The sequence below is a fragment of the Phyllobates terribilis genome, unplaced genomic scaffold, assembly GCF_046119375.1.
Source record: "Phyllobates terribilis strain yellow unplaced genomic scaffold, ASM4611937v1 Scaffold_5__5_contigs__length_657084704, whole genome shotgun sequence".
In the NCBI taxonomy this organism is placed as follows: Eukaryota; Metazoa; Chordata; class Amphibia; order Anura; family Dendrobatidae; genus Phyllobates; species Phyllobates terribilis.
Window position 1 is genome coordinate 414104372 of NW_027362765.1, and position 23797 is coordinate 414128168.

Sequence of the window (23797 nt, forward strand, 5' to 3'; positions counted from 1 at the left end):
TATTCCTGAGAGAAAGGCTTTGGAGGAATACATACAGACAAGTTTGGCCGCCAGTCACATTAGGCCCTCTAAGTCTCCTGTGGCGGTTGGATTTTTTTTTGTAAAAAAAAAGGACGGCGGTTTACGTCCTTGTCTGGATTTTCGTGAGATTAACAAAATTACTGTACGCAATCCTTACCCACTGCCATTGATTCCTGATCTGTTTAACCAGTTAGTGGGGGCCAAGTGGTTCTCTAAAATTGACCTTCGGGGGGCATAAAATCTGTTGCGCATGAAGGAGGGTGACGAATGGAAGACTGCTTTTAACACTCCTGTGGGTCATTTTGAGAATTTGGTTATGCCTTTTGGTCTTACTAATGCTCCTGCATTTTTTCAGAATCTTATTAATGACATCCTTAGACCTTTGATCGGCAAAAATGTGGTTGTGTATTTGGATGACATTTTGATTTATTCGCCGGATCTGGAATCTCATTGGCGGAGCGTACGTGAAGTATTACAGTTATTAATTGACAATTCGCTTTTTGCTAAGCTGGAGAAATGTGAGTTCGCTGTACAGAGAATTAGTTTTTTGGGCTACATTATCTCCAGCGAGGGCTTTGAGATGGACCCGGTGAAAGTTCAAGCTGTGCAGGAATGGCCTAGGCCTATTGGTTTGAAATCGATACAGAGGTTTTTGGGTTTCGCCAATTATTATAGAAAATTCATTAAAATTTTTTCTATTATTGTCAAACCTCTGACCGATCTCACCAGGAAAGGTGCTGATGCGGTTCAGTGGACTGCTGAGGCCATTGAAGCTTTTGTGTATCTCAAGGAGAGGTTCACCTCTGCTCCCATCCTTATGCAGCCTGATGTGACTAAGCCGTTTTTGGTTGAGGTTGATGCTTCCTCTGTGGGGGTTGGCGCAGTATTGTCTCAGGATAACGGGGATGGAGTACATCCCTGTGCCTTTTTTTCAAAAAAATTTTCGGAGACTGAACTGAATTACGATATTGGTAATCGGGAATTATTGGCTATTAAACTCGCATTTGAACACTGGCGCCACCTCTTGGAAGGTGCTGAATTTCCCGTTCAGGTTTTTACGGATCATAAAAATCTGATAAATCTTGATGCTGCCAAGCGCCTGAATGCCCGTCAGGCTAGGTGGGCACTGTTTTTCTCGCGGTTTAATTTTTCCGTTACTTACATCCCAGGTACTAAGAATGTTAAGGCGGATGCCTTGTCTCGCAGTTTTTCTCCCATAGTCGGTGCTGAGAAAGAGGAGAAAATTTTACAAGAAGGTGTTGTGATAGCTGCTTTGGACTCCATTTTGGAAGATGAGATTCTTAAAGCACAGGAGAATGCCCCATCTAACACTCCCCATGGGAGGTTGTTTGTGCCTGGGACCTTTAGGAGAGATTTGTTTGTTGAGTGTCACGAATCTCGGTTGGCAGGTCATCCCGGAATCTCTGAGACCAAGAGACTGGTGGGTCGCAGTTTTTGATGGCCTGGATGGCAGAAGGAAGTCATTAAGTGGGTGCGTCAATGTACTATATGTGCTAGATCTAAGTCCTCACATACTCCTGCTGCGGGGTTACTTTGCCCTCTGGAGGTTCCCAGTGCTCCTTGGACACATTTGGCTATGGACTTTATAACTGACCTTCCCCCCTCTGAGGGTTTTACTGTCATCTGGGTGGTCGTGGACCGTTTTAGCAAGATGTGTCACTTGGTTCCCTTCGTCAAACTGCCCTGCGCTAAGACTCTCGCTAAGGCCTTTGTCAAGGAAATTGTCAGACTTCATGGCGTTCCTACTGACATTGTTTCTGATAGGGGACCTCAGTTCGTGGCTCGTTTTTGGCGCGCCTTTTGTGACAGGTTGGGAGTTCATTTGTCGTTCTCATCCGGATATCATCCTGAATCTAATGGCCAGACAGAAAGGAAAAACCAGGATGTTGAGCAGTTCTTGCGTTGTTTTGTGGCAGACAATCAAGAGGGGTGGTCTGAGTTTCTGCCACTTGCTGAATTTGCTCTGAACAATCATACAGCTTCTTCTGCTGGTTGTTCGCCTTTTTTTTGTTGTTCTGGGAGACATCCGTCGTTTGGGTAGTTCTCCAAGTTGGTATCTGCCGTGCCTGAGGAGGAGAATTTTTCCGGCGATTTGGAGAGAGTTTGGACGGATGTGCGTGGTAATCTTCAGGAGGCTAACAGAAAATCTAAAGACTACTTTGATAGGAAACGACAGGAGGTTTTGTTCGCTGTTGGTGACATGGTTTGGTTGTCCTCTAGGAATCTGCGGTTGAGGGTTCCTTCTAAGAAATTGGGTCCCAAGTTTGTAGGGCCCTTTAAGGTGCTTCAGGTTGTCAACCAATCTGCTGTTAGGTTGGAGGTTCCTACCTCCTGGAGAATTAATCCGGTGTTTCATGTCTCTCTGTTGAAAAAAGCTGTTATGTCGGATTGTGACGCCTCTGCCTCTGTTCCTCCGGTGGTGGAGGACGGGGAATATGAAATTTCTCGCATCCTTAATTCTAGATGGTATAGAGGTAGTTTGCAGTATCTCGTGGCCTGGAAAGGTTTCGGACCCGAGGATAACTCATGGGTGAGGTCGGATGATGTTTCCGCGTCCAGACTTATCAGAGCATTTCACAGGAGATTTCCTGATAAGCCTGGTCCTAGGGGATCCGGAGGATCCTCTTAGAAGGGGGGGTACTGTTAGAACCTTGCTCTTAGGTTTTTTCTATTGCTGGTCACATGACCTTGTTGGCCTATTTAGTCCTGCTCCGCCCTTCTGGCTTTGCTGGACTTCATTGTATTACTACTCTTTAGCTAGCCTGTGCTCAGTATCTAACTCTGTTAGTTTGCTTGGTCTTCGGACCTCTGTGTTCTTTATATTTTGTTTGTTCGTCTGTCTGCTACTATTTCTGTTAGGAGGTGTCCATTTTGCTCCCAGTCCCTAGTACTTGTAGGGATTCCTTCCCCACATCTATAGGTCTCCGTACAGACTAGCTGAGGACTTTAGCAGGTCTGATCGCAGGATCAGGTTCCCTGTTACATCGTAGGGATCAAGCTGAGTTCTATCGTAGGGACAGATCTCCTCTCTTTCCTTAGCTCTGGTAGCAGAACATAACACCGTCCAACATCAACTCGCACTTGTCGGTGGTGCTTTCACACACACACACATCTTTCTTTGCGCATTTAATTTCTTGAATACAGAGTTGGACAATGGCCTGATCTGTAATGCGTTTTGAGAAATAACATGCATAAGCATGGCCGATCCACATTAAAAAAGCAGCTATAGAGTGTCCGGGAACCTTCCCCCACAGTTTTCTTAGCCAGGGCTGCTTTTCGGCAGGGTTGGACGGGCCCATCAGAGAACCGGAGACTCCTCTGGCGGGCTCTGGCTTCTCCTTCAGGAGAGTTCATAGTGCCGAGGTGAGGCCATGATGATGATAGAGGCCACCATCTGCTTAGTTTTCTGTTACTTGGAATGCAAGTGCAAGTATGCAGCCAGCCACCCACCCACCCACAGGCTGCAAGACTAAACTGCCAGATTTCTGGGCAGCTCTTTGGCCTTTTAAGCTCGTGGAGGCGGAAGCTTTTCACAACCTCATGCCGGCGGCGGCTGGGTGTCCATACTCGGTCCCCAGCCGCCACTATATTTCCCGGTATCGCCTCAGCCTTCCACAAGCACGGGTCCCACAACATTACCCGTGCCCTCCCCAGTGCACTTACTGGGGAGGACCGCCTAGCCACAAACACGTGGACAGGTGAAAGTGGCCAGGGACGGTACGGAGCCAGTCCACAACTTTTTTTGCTAACAGTTGTATTTAGCTCGGTGAAAGGACTGGCATAGAGGGAAATCGTATCTATCCTGCGTGTCATTTCTCCTAGGAAGTCCTCTAAAGCTGCTTGCACTTGAAATGTGGCCTGAACATTACTGCTGGTACTTTTCTGTGGGAATTTGCTTGCCTCCTACCAGCCTCGAATATTTCCAGCAAACTATGGTACGACGCCATGGTATTAGCACTGCCCCAAGTACCAGTAGCGAAGCCATCCCCAATTTCCTTCTCAGGAATTTTATTTGGTAGACTGAGTGGCTGCCCAAATACATTTTCTCACAAAGGAGCTGAAGACAGAGTGCAGTAGGTGCAAGTTTCTCCAGCCTGTTAGATATTAGAGGGTGAACGGCAGCACATTGGATCAGTGGTTAGCACTGAAGACTTGCAGCGCTGGGATCCTGGGTTCAAATCCCAGCAAGGACAACATCTGCAAGGACTTTGTATGTTCTCCCTGTGTTTGCGTGTGTTTCCTCCTCAGTAAAAATAGAGTGTCCGGGAACCTTCCCACACACTTTTCTTAGCCAGGACTGCTTCTCGGCAGGGTTGGACGGTCCCACCAGAGAATCCTCTGGTGTGCCTTGGCTTCTACGTCAGGAGAGTTCATGATAGCGCTATCTTTGCAGCGGCTATGGGGCTCTTGAGCGGGTGAGAAAGGTTAGCCCTCAGAATCAAATCATCTGGTGGGCACAATGTTTTTCAATCTGAAACAGCTTCTCAGTGGGAGTTGTATTTCACCACAGCCATATTCTTTAGCTCAGTGAAAGGACTGGCATAGAGGGAAACCGTATCTACCCTGGCTGTCATTACTCCGTCACCAGGTACCGCCCATTGTCACACACGACCATGCCTGGCTGTATGTTCAGCGGTGAGAGCCACAGATCAGGCTGCTGTGTTACAGCTTTCAACAACTCTGCAGCGCTGGGCGGTTTGTCAATTAAACATTAAGAATGTTATCTTCAGCACAGCCTGTTGCCGCTTGGCCAAGGCAGTGCTGCAGTGCTGTCAGCTTGTGACTGATGTAGTCATTTCGGAGATGGAGGAGGAGGTGCATGAGCTGAACAATGTGATTACATTGAGGTTAAATTGGTGACGCTGTTTTTTATACTAAAGAAAGATCCTATTGTTTTTTTTTTGTTTAATTTATTTTTTAAGACAAATGCATTCACCGGGAAATGTCATTTTAACATTTTACAACCTTATCTGGCAATGTGGTGTGTGACACATCATCAGACACATCCTGTTTTATTTATGATGGAGGGACTCTGAAAGTCATAAAGCCTATTTTTATAGGGCCATCAGACGGCCCTTACTATTCTTAAAAGGCCAGCAGTCGGACCTAGCTATTGTTAGAGAGCCATCAGCCGGCTATGCTTTGTTGTTCCCATTATTAACAAGTGGGTCTCCTATACTGTTATTGCGTATCCAGTGACTGCAAGGGCTGCCAAAAATTTGGACGCAACCCAATACCCCTTTGAAGAGAAATAGAGGAAGGTCTCAGTAAAAAATATGTTCCCATTATAAAGGAGCGGGTCTCCTATAGTGGTAATGCCCATGCTGTGACTGCAAGGGCTGCCAAAATTTGGGAAAAACCCACTAAGAATTTAAAGACACACAGAGCAGCGAGACAATAACATGTACGACATGTTCCCATTAGAAAGGAGAGGGTCTGCTATACAGTTAAAGGGTGTGCAGTGAGTCCAACGGCTGACCAATTTTAGGAAAAACTCCACTAAGAATTTAAATACATAGAGAAGGGCCACAGTAACAAGGTACGACATGTTCCCATTAGAAAGGAGAGGGTCTGCTATACAGTTAAAGGGTATGCAGTGAGTCCAACGGCTGACCAAATTTAGGAAAAACCCCACTAAGAAATTAAAGACACATAGAGCAGGGCCACAGTAACGACAAATTCCCATTTGAAAGGAGAGAGTCTGCTATACAGTTATAGGGTATGCAGTGAGTCTAAGGGCTGACCAATTTTAGGAAAAACCCCACTAAGAATTTAAAGACACACAGAGCAGGGCCACAGTAACAAGGTACGACATGTTCCCATTAGAAAGGAGAGAGTCTTCTATACTGTTATAGGGTATGCAGTGAGTCCAACGGCTGACCAATTTTAGGAAAAACCCCACTAAGAATTTAAAGACACACAGAGCAGGGCCACAGTAACAAGGTACGACATGTTCCCATTAGAAAGGAGAGGGTCTGCTATACAGTTATAGGGTATGCAGTGAGTCCAACGGCTGACCAATTTTAGGAAAAACCTCACTAAGAATTTAAAGACACATAGAGCAGGGCCACAGTAACGACAAATTCCCATTAGAAAGGAGAGTCTCCCATAGTGTTAGCCTAAGCAGTGAATGCAAGGGCTGCCAAAAATTTGGAGGCACTCAATGACCCTTGGAAGAGACTTGGAGGAGGGCCTCATAAAAAAATGTTCCCATTTCAAAGGAGCGGGCCTCCTATACTTGTATTGCCCATGCACTATATAGGGGTATACATGAACATACTGTATAAAAAAATTTTTTTACGGGCATCATAAACACCATTTAAAAAAATGATGTGAGTGTTGCATCATCACCATGGTGATATGGTGGTGGAGGATGAGGAGAAGGAGGAGGAGAAGAGCAAATGGCCAAAATCAGGAAGCGTATACCTTCCCATGCGTGAAGAGGTGTATGAGAATACACCTCCCAAGAAAAGACACTGGATTTGAGTTTAGGTTACGCTGCTATCATTCGGTGGTGTTGAGAAGTCTGGCCCAATCCAGCCCTTGTTCATTTTTATAAGAGTCAGCCTGTCAGCATTTTCAGTTGACAGGCGGATGAGCTTATCTGTTATAATTCCACCAGCGGCACTAAAAATCCGCTCAGATAAAACGCTGGTGGCAGCGCAGGCCAGGACCTCCAAGGCATAGAGAGCCAGTTCATTCCATGTATCCAGCTTGGATACCCAATAATTATAATGCAAAGTGGAATCACGGAGGACATTGGTACGGTCGGCAAGGTACTCCCTCAGCATCTTCCCAAACTTTGCACTCCTTGTGAGAGTACCCCGCGCCTCAGGGCCTGTGCGATGGGAGGGTCTGAGAAAACTCTCCCAGAACTTTGACAGTGTTTCCCTGCCTCTGCTGGATTGAAGTTGTGTCTCTCTCGCCTGAACTCCTTGTTGTCCAACGAAGTGTGCCCTCTGCCGCCAGCGTTTTCAGATGGGAATTTCTTTAACAGTTCCACAACAAGGGCCTTCTGGTACAGCCCCATTTTTGTAGACCTGGCCGCCTCAGGAATAACAGATAGAAAGTTTTCCTTGTAGCGTGGGTCTAGAAGTGTCACCAACCAGTAATGACTGTCACCCAAAATTTTGAGAACGTGAGGGTCATGGCAAAGGCACCGTAACATAAACTCAGCCATGCGTGCCAGACTATTAACAGGCAAGACTTCCGTGACCTCACCAAGAGGATGACTGACCATGCTCTCCTCCTCCTCTCTGTCCTCTGGCCATCCACGCTGAACAGACGGTATGACAGCTGTGCAGGTAGTACCGTCTATAGTGCATGAAACTAGCTCCTGTCCTTCCTCCTCTTCCTCATTGTCACCCAATCCACGTTGGGATGAGATGAGGCTTGGCTGTGTGTAATCACCCTGTATGGTTACTTGCTCCATCTCATCGTGCTCTGCCTGCAATGCCTCCTCTTTAATTGTGAGCAGCGAGCGTTTCAGAAGACACAGAAGCGGAATGGTGACGCTAATTATGGCGTCATCGCCGCTCATCATCTTGATAAAGTACTCAATGTTTTGGAGGATGGTACATATGTCTGACATCCATGTCCACTCCTGAGGTCTTATGTGTGGAGTCTGAACTGAACACCGACGGCCTTGTTGATGCTGGTACTCAACAACTGCCCTTTTCTGCTCACAAATCCTTCCCAACATCTGCAGTGTAGCGTTCCAACGTGTGGGGACATCACACACCAGTCTATGAGCCGGAAGCTGCAAACGCTGCTGAAACACGGCAAGGGCGGCGGAAGCTGTAGGTGACTTTCTAAAATGGGCACACAGGCGGTGTACTTTAACAAGCAGATCCGGCAGCTCCGGGTAGGATTTGAGAAGCCGCTGAACCACGAGGTTAAGCACATGGGCCAGGCATGGTACATGTGTGAGCTCGCCTCGCCTCAGGGTCGCCACCAGGTTCCGGCCATTGTCACACACAACCATGCCTGGCTGTAGGTTCAGCGGTGTGAGCCACAGATCTGCCTGCTCTTTCAGAGCTGTCCACAACTCTTCAGCATTGTGTGGTTTTTCACCTAAGCATATTAGCTTCAGCACAGCCTCTTGCCGTTTGGCCGAGGCAGTGCTGCAGTGCTTCCAGCTTGTGACTGATGTGGTCATTCGGAGATGGAGGCTGAAGAGGAGGAGGAGTCTGAGGAGGATGAGGTGCAGGAGCTGTAGACCGTGGGGGCAACCCTGATTGACCAAGGGCCCGCAATCCTTGGCGTTGGGAGGACGTGTTCCGTCCCAAGGTCCGACTGGGTCCCGACTTCCACTATGTTAACCCAGTGTGCAGTCAGCGAGATGTACCATCCCTGCCCACAAGCACTTGTCCACGTGTCCGTGGTTAGGTGGACTTTACAGGTAACTGCGTTGTTGAGAGCTAATGTTTTGGGACACGTGCTTGTGTAATGCGGGGACAGCACACCGGGAGAAATAGTGGCGGCTGAGGACCGAGTACCGAGGGACGGCTGCCGCCATCAGGTTGCGGAATGCTTCCGTCTCCATGAGTCTAAAAGGCAACATTTCGAGCGCAAGCAGTCGTGAAATGTGAGAATTTAGTAGTGTGGCCTGTGGGGCGTCGGCTGCATATTTACGCTTGCGTTCCAAGGACTGGGGTATGGACAACTGAACGCTGCGCTGGGACAAGGACATGGATGTGCTTCCTGATGCTGCTACTTGAGAGTGTGCAACAACAGGTGTAGGGCAGGAGGCATCTTCGCATGCACCTTGGACAGGGGATTGGCTTGCATGCACAACAGCGGAAGAAGCAATGTTGCCACCCGCAGACACTGTTCCTGGACCCTAGGGTTCGGCCCACAAAGTCGGGTGCTTTGCTGCCATGTGCCTGATCATGCTGGTGGTGGTCAGGATGGTCGTTTTGCCACCCCTGCTGATGCTGGCCTGGCAGGTGGTGCAAATGGCCTTTTTGGGGTTATCGGCAGAGTCTTTAAAAAACAACCAGACTCAGGAAGACCAAACAGTTGTACTGGCAACTTCCTTCGTGTTCGTGTTACGGGGAACGATTACCTGCCTTCTGTATGCGGCCACCACACTGCTTCTTCCTGCCTATTGGGGTGCTCTGCCTCCCTCCCCCTGTGTGCTGCTGACCTCGCTCTACATGTCCTCCTGCCAGGTTGGGTCAGTTACTATATCCAACACCTCGTCTTCCACTTCCGCACCCTGGTCCTCCTCCTGACTTTCTGGCAATTGTTTCTCATCATCGTCCACCTCTTGTGACACTTTCCCACTGTCGCCTTCGTGTGACCGTGGCTGCTCAAATATTTGGCCATCGCTACACGCGATCTCCTCTTGCCCCGCTTCAATTGGACCGGGCGAGAGGCCCGAATCTATAAATGGAAAAGTGAACAGCTCTTCAGAGTGTCCAAGTGTGGGATCAGTTGTCTCTGGGTAGTCGGCATGGTGGGAGGAAGGAGGATCAGGGTGAGGAATATGCGGTCCAGACTCACGGCTACTGAGACTTGACCGTGTGGAAGACAGGGTGGTGGTGGTGGCAAAGTGACTGGAAGCATTATCCGCTATCCAACCAACAACCTTTTGACACTACTCTGGGTTCAATAGTGGTGTGCTGCGGTCCCCTAGAAATTGGGACAGGAAGGTCAGGCGAGAAGATGTGGGTGTTTCGGCTTGCCCACAGCCTTGTCCTCGGCCTCTGCATGCAGCATTACCATCGCGTCCAGTTCCCCGTTCCTTGCCACGTGCCTTTCCCATTTTAAATGGAGGACAGTATCTTCCACGCTCACTACAAATGACTGAGTTTGGAGCGAACTTATATGTGATTTGTGTGACGGAGAAAACAGAGTTTTAAATACCTGGCCTGTAGGTAAGTAGTTTGAACAGCAAACTGCGGTGAATTGCTTCAATGATACAATAAAGGAAATTTTTAATGGATGCCAGAAATGGCAGTATTTTCTGACAACATATATGTGATCCGTGTGACGGAGAAAACAGAGTTTTAAATAGCTGGATTTCTAGCGCTGTAATATGGAAAGGACCTGGCTGTATTCTGCAGTGCCAACAAGCAAATGGCACAGAAAAAACTGTGTTCTCTGGATTGCTTTTTAAGCAAATAATGAGGATTAAGATCCAAAGAAAAGTATTCCTGGCCCCTGAGACCTGGGCCTTTGTATAGAAATATCTAACAGCAGCAGAAGGCAGAATTGGAATGGAGCCTCTTGTGTTATATGCACTGCAGTCTGCTATATACACTGCCTGCCTATATACCCTGCCTGCCTGCCTATATACACTGCCTGCCTGATATCTCTGCAGATGGATTAGTCCTCAGAAGGACTGTTTGTTGAGATGGATATGTGTAATGTACGGTTTTTCTCCCTACACTACCTAATACACAAGCAAATCTGTCCCTGACGCAGCACCTCTCCCTACATTGTCTGATCTGGAGTGACTGTGACGAGCATGGCGGCGCCAGGTCTGATATAGACCTAATGACGCTGTGCGGCCAGCCAATCACTGTAATGCCCACAACCAACATGGCTACAGCATTACAGTGAGTGGCAGGCAATCCCTGCATGTTCATTGGCTCTCTAAAGAGCACCAAACATGCAGGGAGTGGACCAGAGTTTCTGCCCGAGCAACTCGGAAATACTCGGCGAGCGCCGCGCAGTAGCGAGCATGCGCGCTGATCACTAGTGGGAACCCATGTCATTGTTTTAATTAAATTATTTATTTATTAGGTTAAGTTTTTAGGTTATTTAATAGGTTAAATAAGCCGAAAAAGATCAACAATAAACCTCACATGAAAGGCGCTAAAGGGTGCAAGTTTATTATACTGTATATAGCGGGCTTGTGAAATTATATATCTACAGGATATCTATCTATCTATCTATCTATCTATCTATCGTTGCAGGAGGGTTTTGGCTTTGAATTTACTGTACTTGGCTGATGATATGTTAGGTTTCCTTTGAGATGTGTGAGTAAAAATTGGACGCCATACACATGGTTCGTGTGCCATCCGTTTTTATTCTCGCACCCATAGACTTGAATTGGTGAGTCTCGTCCAATATACACGGCCATACACAGATTGCTGCGATTTTTTCCTCACGCCGAATGCAGGTGGGAAAAAAATAGCAGATCAGCACTGTGCCATTGAATAACACTGGTCCGAGTGCTATCCGATTTTTCATCGGATTGCACTCCACTGATTTGTACGCAAGTGTGAACGAACCCCGACCCTCTCTCCACCAGTACTTGCTGTAGTTTACATCCAGCTGCACCAAGTTGTAACCTCATTTTTTTCCTGTATGTAAATATGTGTAATCTAACCTGAGGCCATGGCAGTCGCTGAGAGCGATAACAGAGTTCTCCATTCCTTCCACCTGTCCATGATAATAACAGGAGTAATCCTGCAAAAAAAAAAAAATGTATTGGTCATGTGAAATATCTCTCAAAAAATTAAATATATTGGAAAAGCAGTTGTCTTGTTTTATAAAAATTACTTATTAGTTCATTAGAAAATTGACGGAGTCTATTTAGGGGAACAGCTACAAATAGAATCTCTCACTGTGCAGGAACCCCCATAAGTGTCTGGATCCTGTGGGGATGTCAGTTGATCTCTGGGGGTCCCACTATGTAATCAATTCTGAATTGATGACCCTTCTGACATTCTACATTTATACCATTTGAAGAATATTCATAGTATATGCAATAAATGCCTGAATAGTGTTGGTTCCACCCTTGCGACCTAATGGGAGAATGAGGTCTTGAGATCCAATTTGCAGTCACCATTTTTTTTTACCTACACCGCCCCTCCACCTTGACGAATCCCCGCATAAGGCCTTGATTGCAATGACACTTACCGGTACGGTGTGCTTCAGGGCTTTTAGTCCATCATCTTTGTTGTAGATAAAGTGCTCAAAGTCTTTGCTTACAAAATCTCTGTGAATGATGAAAAATATACAGGACACAAAATTGGTCTACAGTATAAATTGTGCACAAAAATCCACACCAATTCTACAAATTCCTTTTCCTTCATCCTGCACCCATCCCACCTGTCTCTGTCATTCTCTCTCCTTTACCCCTCCAACAATTCCACCAACAGCCTCCGTTATCCAGAAACTGAAGTTTAATAAAAAAAACATGCTAATTATTGTGTTCGGTGCACCCTGGGTGTGGCCAAGAGGCTCAGTGCACCTGATGGTTTTACATGCCTCCACCTCCCTCACTGGTGATTGACAGCACTGGCCTCCCGGGAGAAATCAATGTCTGCAGAGAAAGCTCAGGCAAACAAGTGCTGTCATCACCAGTGTGAGACGCGGGACATGCAAAACCAGTGCAATGAGCCTCTTGGCCACACCAAGGGTGCACCAAGCACAATGATCAGCATATTTTATTAAGCCAACATTCACACTGTCAAAATCCTCACCATAACCATCAAATGTAAAATATAAATTTTTCTCTATACCATATTTCTTCTCTTATCCAAAGCTACCACCCCACATACACCCTATGTCCTCCCAATGACAATCTTCTGGCCACCAATTAATTGCCTCCTAGACTTTTACATAAAAGACTTCTCTCATGCTTCCCCTCTTTTCTGAAATTCTCTCCGTCGTTCCATCTTACATTCCTCAAACTTTCAAACATCACTTATAATTTCCCGATATTGTAGGTGTTCTTCATACACTACCTGTTTCTCTGCAGATTGAGGATGAGAGTACCATTAGAAGTCTCGATGGTATAGGATACATTCTCATCCTGGAGATAAAAAGTCATATTGCTCAGTTTCATGTTATTTTGCATTATCGATGGAACAATATATGTGCAAATTCTTCTCCGTGCATCAGTCCACTTTTTTTTTTTTAGACGCATGTATTTGGGGCTAAAAAAAAGATTTTTGCAATTGGGTTTCATTAAAAATTTTGCACCGTTTTACCTTTACAGGCTCTTTGTTTCCCTGCCACATTCAACTTTGATGCGGTCTGTGGTTATCAATCAACTAAGAGGCACCAAGGAAAAGACAGATAAAAGAGTTACAACCCTTCCCTTAAGACTGTCAGAACAGTTCACTGAGAGATTCTCAGTAAACTCTTTCTGCAGCCAGCAATACAAAATAAAACCCAGGGGCTATAGAAAGCAAACGATGCAAAATATTTAATGAAATCCAATTGCAAAAATTATTTTTAGCGATAAATATTTGCATTTAAGTTAAAAATAAAATTGCTCAACGCCTATAAGACCTTAATACAAGAAACCCTTCAAGCAGTTTAGGTCATTTTAGGAGAAACACCATGAACACGTCCGTCGTACCTATGATACTCTATTCACATGTCCGCGGAAAATAATGGAGACGCATCCGATTTTGATTGGCCATGCAAGTCTATGGGTCCGATTTTCACAGACTGTTATACAGGAAAAGAATAGAGAATTCTTTTTTTTCATGTACAAGAAAAACTGATGACACTTGGACCAAACATGGATGAAACTCTGACTCAAAAATCACTGATAAAACTCGGTCAGTTTTCAACAAAACCGACGTCTGAACGAGCCCTTAGGTCTTCAATGATATATACTGGAAGATCCCTTCCCTCTCTACTCTATGCTGATATCCCGCACCTAGGTTCTTTCTCTGAGTGTGCCTATGTGTATTCATGTGATCGCAGCTCTTACTGGCAATAAGGAAATATATTTTACAGACCGTCCTGCGACTTCTCTGTGCAATCGAGGCCTTTGGGAACCAGAATTACTATATGTTTAAAGCTGCGGAGGCATCTTAAAACCAAAGAGAAGCAGCCTGGAAAGGCTTTAGAGCTTGTTGAGCACCATTAAATAATATTTTTTGGACTTGGCCAACCTACAGCCTCGTTGGCAATGAAGCTACTGTTACTGAGTTTTCTGCCATTTTTTTGGGGTGGTCCTGCCTACAACTTCCAGACTGCTTTTGACAGCTGTTACTCGGCCCTATCCTTAAATAAAACATAGCATAAGGCCACGTTCACACTTTCGGTATTTGGTCAGTATTTTACATCAGTATTTGTAAGCCAAAACCAGGAGTGGAACAATCAGAGGAAAAGTATAATAGAAACACGTCACCACTTCTGGATTTATTACCAACTCCTGGTTTTGAGTTACAAATACTGGTGTAAAAAAATGATCAAATACTGACTGTGTGAACGTGGCCTAAGAGCTCCCAAACCTATGTCTTCTGCTACTAGGTTGAAATCCTTTTCTTTGAGGTCTGAGCATTACACCCTGAAAACCAAGGCCAGAAAGAAGAGGTTAAAATCAAAGCTAACTAATAGGAATTTGCCTAGACTCCAGGTTTTAAGTTTAAGATTATTATTTATAATGCATTGCTTATATAGCGCTCTCCAAGGGCGGACATAATAATAATAATAATTTCTATTTCTATAGCGCCAACATATTCCGCAGTGCTTTACATTACAGAGGAGACCTGTACAGACAATAAAGACATTACAGAATAACACAATTCAAGAGATACCAAGAGGAGTGAGGGCTCTGCTGCTCGCAAACTTATAATCTATGAGGAAATGGGGGAGAAACGAAAGGTAGATGGTAAAAAGTGCTTATATTGTACGGTTTAGCCATAATATAATAAATAGGGTGTGCACACAATGCTGCATGAACCGGTCACCAGCCAGCATGCGTACAGTACAGACACTGAGAGCCATAAAGTGCATGGAGGGTGTGTGAACAGAGGCTACGAGGGACCAGATTTGGAAGAAAATTTTGTAAAGGGCAAAAAGTGAATAGGTACATAAGTGAGATGAGTCGATATGCAAGAGTAAAGAAATGCGTTTTTAGGCCACGCTTAAAACTATGGGTATTGAGAATGAATCACATTGTCCTGGGTAGTGCATTCCAGAGAATTAGCGCAGCTCACGAGAAATCTTGGAGACAGGAGTGGGAGATTCGGATTATTGAGGATGTTAGTCTTAGGTTATTAGCAGAACGGAGGGCACGCGTAGGGTGGTAGACTGTGACGAGGGAGGAAATGTAGGGTGGTGTAGAACCATGGAGAGCTTTGTGGGCCAGAGTGATAAGTTTATATTGAACTCTGTAGTGGATGGGTAACCAGTGCAATGGCTGGCATCAGTGTAGCGGATGGAGAGGAATATGATTCTGGCTGCTCCATTCAGGGCGGATTGGAGAGGAGAGAGTTTGGTAAGAGGGAGACCTATTAGTGGAGAGTTGCAATAGTCCAGATGAGAATAAATAACAGCTACAGTAAGAGTTTTTGCAGAGTCAAAGGTATAAAAAGGTCAAATTCTGGAGATGTTTTTGAGGTGTAGGGAACATGCGCGAGCAAGTGATCAGATGTGGGGAGTGAAGGAAAGATCTGAGTCAAATATAATTGGTGCAACATATCTTTGGTACAACCTGTGAGGCTGCACAGGGGCCCAAGAGGTGATGGGGCCCATTTCTATCACCAAAGCAGGTGGAATTGTGCATTATATTGAGCTCTTGGGCTGCAGAGGGCCCATATATTGTTCTTGCACAGTGGCTTGTTCTGTATGTGTCCGCTATCATAATTTGCAGCGCTTTACACACATCTCTGTCCCCATTGGGGCTCACAGTCTACATTCCCTATCAGTATGGTCATTGGAGTGTGGGAGGAAACTGGAGAACTTGGAGGAAACCCACGAAAACAAGGGGAGAACATATAAACTCCTTGCAGATGTTGTCCTTGGTGGGATTTGAAACCAGGACCCCTGCACTGCAAGGCTGCAGTGCTAACCACTGAGCCATCGTGCTGTCATTCTAAGTGTTTATTATGTTTACATCCATCTTTTGTGCCAAAAATGCTGCTCCCAGATGAAACTTTGAAGTCTATAGCGCGATATGAAACACACTGCATACGAAGCGTTTTGATGTGTGATGTATTTGTGCCATTTTCAGTGTCATTGGCATGTTTTTTTCCATATACAGCAGGCTTGGTGTATGGCATGTCTGGTGTTTTTAATATAGTCTTGAAAACTTGAGAAAAAAGTTTATGTACAAAATGTTTTAAAATAAAAAGTGCCACAAAAAACACACTATGAAACACATTGAAACGGTAAAAAAATCATTGAAAAAAAGAGTTTGAAAGAAGACTAAAGTTAGCTATATACCTCGCTTCTATCATGAGAAATCTTCCCTGATTGCCTTCCCTGACATGCTACTTGGATCAACCAAGTGAGAATTTTTACTGTCACTGGGATAAATAATAAGTGCTATCCATGCCTGGATACCAGCACCATTCTAATTTGTTTTTGTTTTGTTTTTAATTTTGCAAAGTTATGCATCTTTGTTACACACTCCACTATCTTATTTTGCTTCTCTCTCTCTCAAAGATCATGTTGAAAGTGGTGTTTTAATTGCCTAATTCATGCTCTTTTATAAACTGCTTTGAGTTGCTGCTCTAGCAAGAACACTATTTATCAACACTCTCTCCATGTGAAACTCTCAGCTCTCCTTTTCACATCTTCAAACAGTGAGAGTGTTTGTCAATAGTGTGTGAATATGGATTCTTGCTAGAGCAGCAGTTCAAAGCAGCTTCTAAAAGAACATGAATGAGGCAGTTAAAACCGCACTTTCAGCATTGTGTTTGCGAAAGAAGGAAGCAATATAAGGTTATGAAATATTTCACAAAGATTCATATCTTTGCAAAGGCTGATCAATTATTACTTAAAAAGTTTATCTACTCTTTAGCTTAGTTTTAAATAATGAATGTTAAAAAAAATCATTCATAAAATTAAGATTAGTACAAGATGTACAACACAAAGTGTCGTACAAAGTTCAAATTTTGTCGTACAAAATGTGTTGTACAAGTGTCATACAAAGTGCCTGTATACATTATAGAAAAGTTGGCTGAACGTTATAATTTCTTCCGGGTCGGCTGACTATCTAATGTGTGTAGGAGCCTCCTGAGTCTTGTCCAGCCCTTTTGTTCTCAGAGGAGATAAGCCATGGTCAGAGGTGTCTGGTTGCAGCTTATTCCCCTCTCTCAATTGAAAACATTGTGCAAGTGTATCCAGGCTTGGACTGGCCCACAGGAGAGCATGAGAATCCTCTGGTGGGCCCCACCACCCTCTTATATGAGCAGTACTTGGCACAATATACTTGAATCACTATGTACAGACAAAGGCGGCATCTTTTTCAAGTAACAATCTACCCAGTTCACTGTTATATAAATTTGTGACTGAGGATAATGTCACCTTTACATGTAGCTGAAAAGTGGGGCCCTGGAGTTGGTTACTGGTGGGCCCTTGGCACCCGAGTCTGACACTGGGTGTATCGGAGTTCTGGAGGAATAACTGTCGGTAGAACTATCCATTTCTTTCATTAAACACAGGATAAATGGCTTTCTTAGAGCAGAATATTAAGGATATGAATATAAAGGCTTACTGTGCTTTGATCCACATTCCTCCTCACTCTGTTCACCATTCGCTCCGGAAAAACTATTTCTTGGTCCTCCAGTCCAGACACGAAATATCCTAAAGATGTGATAGAGAATCATTATCGTCATGCAAAAAATTGCTGCAGATGTTTCATTTACAGATTACAGGAGATGCAACAATCATGGAGACATCCGTCATTCTGGTTTTTGTAATCATCAATGCAATATCTATGTCTTATCGCTTTCTAATTAGATAAGTATGTGCACCGTACCTCAGATGAAATAGGAAGCTCCCGGCCCTGATCCAAAATCTGATCTCATTGATTGTGGCATAACAGTCATTGGACTCCGTCACCAGGTGTGATTACCGCTCCATTGTTTCACCCTGCTAGAATTTCAAGGTTTACAGTCTTCTTGTCACATCCGTGTCTGAGCATACTGCTGCCTCCTCTGCCCTGGTCACTAGACGGCGCTGCACTAAGGCTATGTTCACACATCATGGTTTTTACAGCACTTTTTGAAGCAGTTTTTTTATGCAAATTTTCAGCTGCCTTTTGCAGTACCCGAAAAGTCTATGAGAAACCAGAATTCGCAGTTTTGTTTTTGTTCAGGATTTTGTGCCTTGCATGTTTTTTTTGGAAAACAGAGCATGTCACTTCTTTCAGTGTTTTTTCACCCAAAAGAAGTAATGGGTGGTGAAAAAAAAACGCATCAAAAACGCATCAAAATTTGTATCAGCATTTTTTCAGCATTTTTGATGCCAAAATAGAATGGGGTTCTTTTTTCACAGAACTTTATTTACATGCATAAAAAAGACAGAAGGGCAGTGAAAAAAACGCAGAAAAATGCACCAAAAATGCATCAAAAAAGCACCAAAACTGCAACAAAAATCCTGAACAAAATGCCCTTGAAGATCAGGTTTTGCTGCAGAAAATTAATGCCAAAAACCCCATGATGTGTGAACATAGCCTAATACTGATTGTTGAGATTAGTTGTCCATTTCCTGTCCACCTATGTTTTGCTGCAGTGAGCTGGTAATGTAATTAGCTCATTGCTGGAAGCTATGAGCGGGGCTCACTTTATTATACGCCCCAGCAGACAGTCTCTGGCTGCCAGTTATTTAGTTCAGGTAGACCTGGTCACTCTGATCCATTTCTCCTGTGTACTACTTTGTTTATCCCATTTTATGACCAATAAAATAATCTGAAACCTTTAAATGAGGTGTCCACTGTATCTGCCAATCCTCCATTGCGACAGTTCTGTCCCCATGCTGCCCAGTCCTCTCTGTTCTCTGCTTTGTGCTGCATTGATAACATCTGACACATGGACATGTAAACAAGCTGCAGCCAATCACTGGCTGAGGCTGGTCAACGCTGCAGCCAGTGATTGGCTGAATGGTCATTTTCTGTATCCTGTGAGGAACCAGGACTAGAGATCAGCAGGGGACCTGAGAAACATCTAAACAGGAATGGTGAGGGATTGTTGAGAGATCACTTTTTTTTCGACCTATTTTTAAAAAATAAGCACAATGTGCACCCCCATCAAGGGTTAAGGAGGAGGAGGTCAATTACTAAATAATATATAACTTGATCATCTCTTGCTTACAGGCCAATTACTAAAGGTTCTTCCAGTTCCCTCAAGAAGAAACCAAACAATCAGGAGGATCAGACATGTTGAAGGAAGATGAGCCACCAACAGACAACTCACGCATGCTGCTCATCCAATCCAGAGCAGCCAATCAGAGCTCAGCTTTTATTTCTTAAACTGCCATTGAAAAATTAAAGCTCAACTCTGATTGATTGCTCTGGGCAATAATGACAAATGACAGTTTATATATTTTTTCTAATTATTTTGAGAGCACTAATCAGCTTCCATATTGTCACCACATGATATAATATAATTGATCGGGGGACAAGTCCATGTTTATAGTACCAATAAGCGTTTATTAGCAGAACGGCTCCGTCAGCATGCAACGCGCTGGGTGAGGTCATAAATCGCTCACAAAACAGATTAGTGTTTGTAATCAGTACACATCGACTCAGAGCATCACAGAAGAGCTGAGCTCACCGCTCGTCTACCTCTCCAGGGCATATAATCATATCATACAATTTAACCATGAATTGAGAGTTAAAAAATAATTAGATGTCAGGGTCTGGTCATGTTTTAACACATACTGCATATTAGTGTTCTTCCGAGGTTTCCTTCTCTTGTGGTTATTATACTCTACAGGCAAAGTCACAATGGCTTAAAACTTCATTTATAGGCTTTGTTCTATTGTGATGACATCACAGTACCCCCTGTCGCTATGTATAAGCTGTGCTCTGTTCTGATTATGCCACAGTGTACTGTGTATATTTAAAAGCTGATAAGGATTAGAGATGAGCGTTGCTCGACTTGAACTGTTCGCCAATCTCAAATTCGAGCTGTTTTGGGCGGTGTTCGAGCCGTTCGGCGAACACGAACGATTTGAGAAAAATTCGGCTGTTCGAGGTTATGTTCGATAACTGTTCGTGCACCAAAATCATAACTGGATTTTTTCTCAGTAATGCTGAAAATTAATGTTAATACGCAGTTTGAGTGTACAGCGGGGCGGGGGGAGGGGCAGGGGACGGATCTCTCCAGGAATAATGAAGATCTCCATTTTTTTTTCTCTTTCCCGCATTTACAGTGGGGAGGTGCAGTCTGTCAGCCTATCAGCAGCGCACACACGGAGCGAAGTGCTTTTTTTCACACAAGCAAGGGCATGTGTCATTGGCAGTGTATGTCACATGTCCTTGCCCTATAAGACCAAGCCATTTTCCCCGTCGCCACCATTTTCTCACTGCTGCAGCTGCGTGTTAGACGGCACCGCTGTTGCTGTGTGCGCTATACCTTGTTAATTTCAAGCCAATTTTCGCACAAATCTACAGATAGCTTGGGAGTAGGGAATAGCTGTGATTGCAGTCCTTTTAAGGACTAGGTTACAGCATTTCCTACGACTTTTATCAGGCAGGTCTGTGCTCTTAAATAGATAGATTGTGGGAGTAAAGACTAATTGTAATTGCAGTCCTTTTCAGGACTAGGTTACATGAGTTCCTATCAGTTTTTGCCAGGCAGGTCTGTGCCAGTGCTGTGCAAGTTTTTTTCACAGCATTTGGCTGAATCTAGCAAAGCTAATCCTTTTTGGCCTATTGCAGAGTGTGTTAGTCAGTGGAGTAGCCTATCTGTGTTGCAAGATATACCACCTGTGTATAGAATACCAATTTTTTTACTGCACCTAGTGAAGTAAAATCTTTTGGGCATAGCATCATTCTATTAGTCCATCTATACTGACCTCCATCAGGTTGCAAACTGAATATAATTTTTTTCTGCATCTAGCTCTGAAAAAATATTTGGCCTTCTAGCAGTGTGTGGGACTTGTTCTATTAGTCCATCTATACTGACCTCCATCACGTTGCAAATTCAAAATAATTTTTTGTCTGCATCTAGCTCTGAAAAAATATTTGGCCTTCTAGCAGTGTGTGGGACTTTCTCTATTAGTCCATCTATACTGACCTCCATCAGGTTGCAAATTAAAAATAATTTTTATCTGCATATACCTCTGAAAAAATATTTGGCTTCTAGCAGTGTGTGGGACTTGTTCTATTAGTCCATCTATACTGACCTCCATCAGGTTGCAAACTGAATATAATTTTTTTCTGCATCTAGCTCTGAAAAAATATTTGGCCTTCTAGCAGTGAGTGGGACTTTCTCTATTAGTCCATCTATACTGACCTCCATCAGGTTGCAAATTCAAAATAATTTTTATCTGCATCTAGCTCTGAAAAAATATTTGGCCTTCTAGCAGTGTGTGGGACTTTCTCTATAAGTCCATCTATACTGACCTCCATCAGGTTGCAAATTCAAAATAATTTTTTGTCTGCATCTAGCTCTGAAAAAATATTTGGCCTTCTAGCAGTGTGTGGGACTTTCTCTATTAGTCCATCTATACTGACCTCCATCAGGTTGCAAATTAAAAATAATTTTTTGTCAGCATCTAGCTCTGAAAAAATATTTGGCCTTCTAGCAGTGTGTGGGACTTGTTCTATTAGTCCATCTATACTGACCTCCATCAGGTTGCAAATTGAATATAATTTTTTTCTGCATTTAGCTCTGAAAAAATATTTGGCCTTCTAGCAGTGTGTGGGACTTGTTCTATTAGTCCATCTATACTGACCTCCATCATGTTGCAAATTCAAAATAATTTTTGGTCTGCATCTAGCTCTGAAAAAATATTTGGCCTTCTAGCAGTGTGTGGGACTTTCTATATTAGTCCATCTATACTGACCTCCATCAGGTTGCAAATTAAAAATAATTTTTTGTCAGCATCTAGCTCTGAAAAAATATTTGGCCTTCTAGCAGTGTGTGGGACTTTCTCTATTAGTCCATCTATACTGACCTCCATCAGGTTGCAAACTGAATATATTTTTTTTCTGAATAAAAATTTTTTCTGCATCTATCCCATTCAATAGTTTTGGCCTAATACTACAGTTTGGCCACTCAGCTCTGCTCGGTTCCCATCCATTGTTTTTTTGTGCAAACAACTCCAGAGTTGTGAATTAGTTAACCACCAAAATGAGTGGAAAAAGGCCTGCTGCTGGTGGAAAGGGGAATAGGCGTGTTGGGAAGGGGAAAAAAGGTTGTGTCCGTGGGGTAGGTGTTAAAGCAACAGTAACATCTGCAGAAGAAAGACCATCTTCCAGCCAAACTAAAATATCTACTTCTTTTAGCGGACAATGTGATAAGATCCCTTTCTTACGACCACGCCAATCGCTACAAATTCCAGATGAGGCACAAAAACAGCAGGTGCTTCAACGGATATCAAGTGTTCCTTTAAGTGGGCTCTCCTCCACATCAACTTCAACATCACAAATACTCCAGTCCTCAAAGGTGTCACCCCAATCGCACTTGCTTCCTCACAGCTCCCAAATCTCCAGCTGCCTGTCTGAGTATGAGGTAGAACAGATGGTTGAGTCTGCAGAGCTGTTTACTCATACTATAACCTGGGAATCAGAAGTCGACTCCAGCGCTTCTGTGAATCCAGACGAGGAAATGATCTGCACTGATGCCCAGAATCTTTATGAGTCGGATCCAGGACCAGACGCAGAAGGTTCTGACCATAATGTAGACGCTCATTCCCAAACTATAACTCCTGTTGGTGGAGACAATGAGGAAGACGATGATGAGACTCAAATACCTGATTGGAGCGACAACTTTAGTTTTTTGTCAGGGCAGGAACAGGTTTGCTCTGAGGACAACGGGTGTGATAACGCACAGGGTGATGATGATGAGGTTGGAGATCCCACTTACTGTCAACCCACAGTCAGCCAAGAGATGAGGTCAGCAGAGGAGGTGGAGGAGGATGCTAGTGACGACGAGGTCAGGTTGCGCCTTCCTGGACAGAGACGTAGTACTGGAAGCAAGTCAACAACTGCATCCTCAAACACAACTCAGCCTCTCACCACAAGTCGTGGTGGCTCTTCAGGTCTCATGGGTGCTAAGCCTTGCATAGCCTGGGCATTTTTTCAGATCGATAAAGATGACCCAACTCGTGTTATCTGTAACATTTGTCAGCAAAAGCTAAGTAGAGGCCAAAAAATACATAGTTTGAGTACTTCATGCATGAACCGGCACATGGACATGAAGCATAAGTTGCAGTGGGAAGCTCACTGTGCTACAATGCGGCCTAGCCGGCCGGGCCAACCACCGTCTGCCATATCTTGTGCATCCGCGGCCTCTTCATCCTCTGTGACTGGGGGGACAGCAGTCACACCTGTTTTGGGGCGCAGACCTGCCACCTCTTTATCCGCAACAGCCAGCGTGATTGGCAGGTCATCATTTTCTTTGGAGGTGGTAACACCAGCTGGTGTTGAGCGCTGTCCGACATCGATAGCACCACCTTTGGATCAAGGCAACCTAACATGTCCGCCTGCATCTTCCTCACAGACCGGCAGTTTGCCGGGGACACCCTTAACAACCCCGTCTAAGCACAATAGCCAGCCCTCGGTCCCTCAGATGTGGACAAGTAAAAGACCATTTCCTCCTAGCCATGAGAAAGCTAAGAGGTTGAATTTCACCATCTGCAAGCTCTTGGCTACAGAAATGCTGCCTTTCCGCCTGGTGGACACAGAGGATTTTCGAGACCTTATGTCCGTCGCAGTGCCCCAGTACCAGATGCCCAGTCGGCACTACTTCTCAAAGAAAGGTGTGCCTGCGCTCCACCAGCATGTCGCACACAACATCACCGCTTCTTTGAGAAACTCTGTGTGTGACAGGGTGCATTTCACCACAGACACTTGGACGAGTAGGCATGGACAGGGGCG

At 44.5% G+C, this 23797-nt stretch overlaps 1 protein-coding gene across 1 annotated transcript in view; it reads right to left on the minus strand.

Annotated features, from left to right (window-relative positions):
• LOC141273389 (disintegrin and metalloproteinase domain-containing protein 9-like) overlaps positions 1–23797 on the minus strand; it is a 141993-nt gene that overhangs the window by 74155 nt on the left and 44041 nt on the right. The window contains exons 2-5 of the mRNA XM_073685150.1: positions 17465–17553; positions 12747–12814; positions 11917–11995; positions 11384–11463 (exon numbers count right to left, since the gene is read on the minus strand). Coding sequence (XP_073541251.1) covers positions 11384–11463; positions 11917–11995; positions 12747–12814; positions 17465–17553 — 316 coding nt within the window. The remainder of the gene's footprint in view (positions 1–11383; positions 11464–11916; positions 11996–12746; positions 12815–17464; positions 17554–23797) is intronic.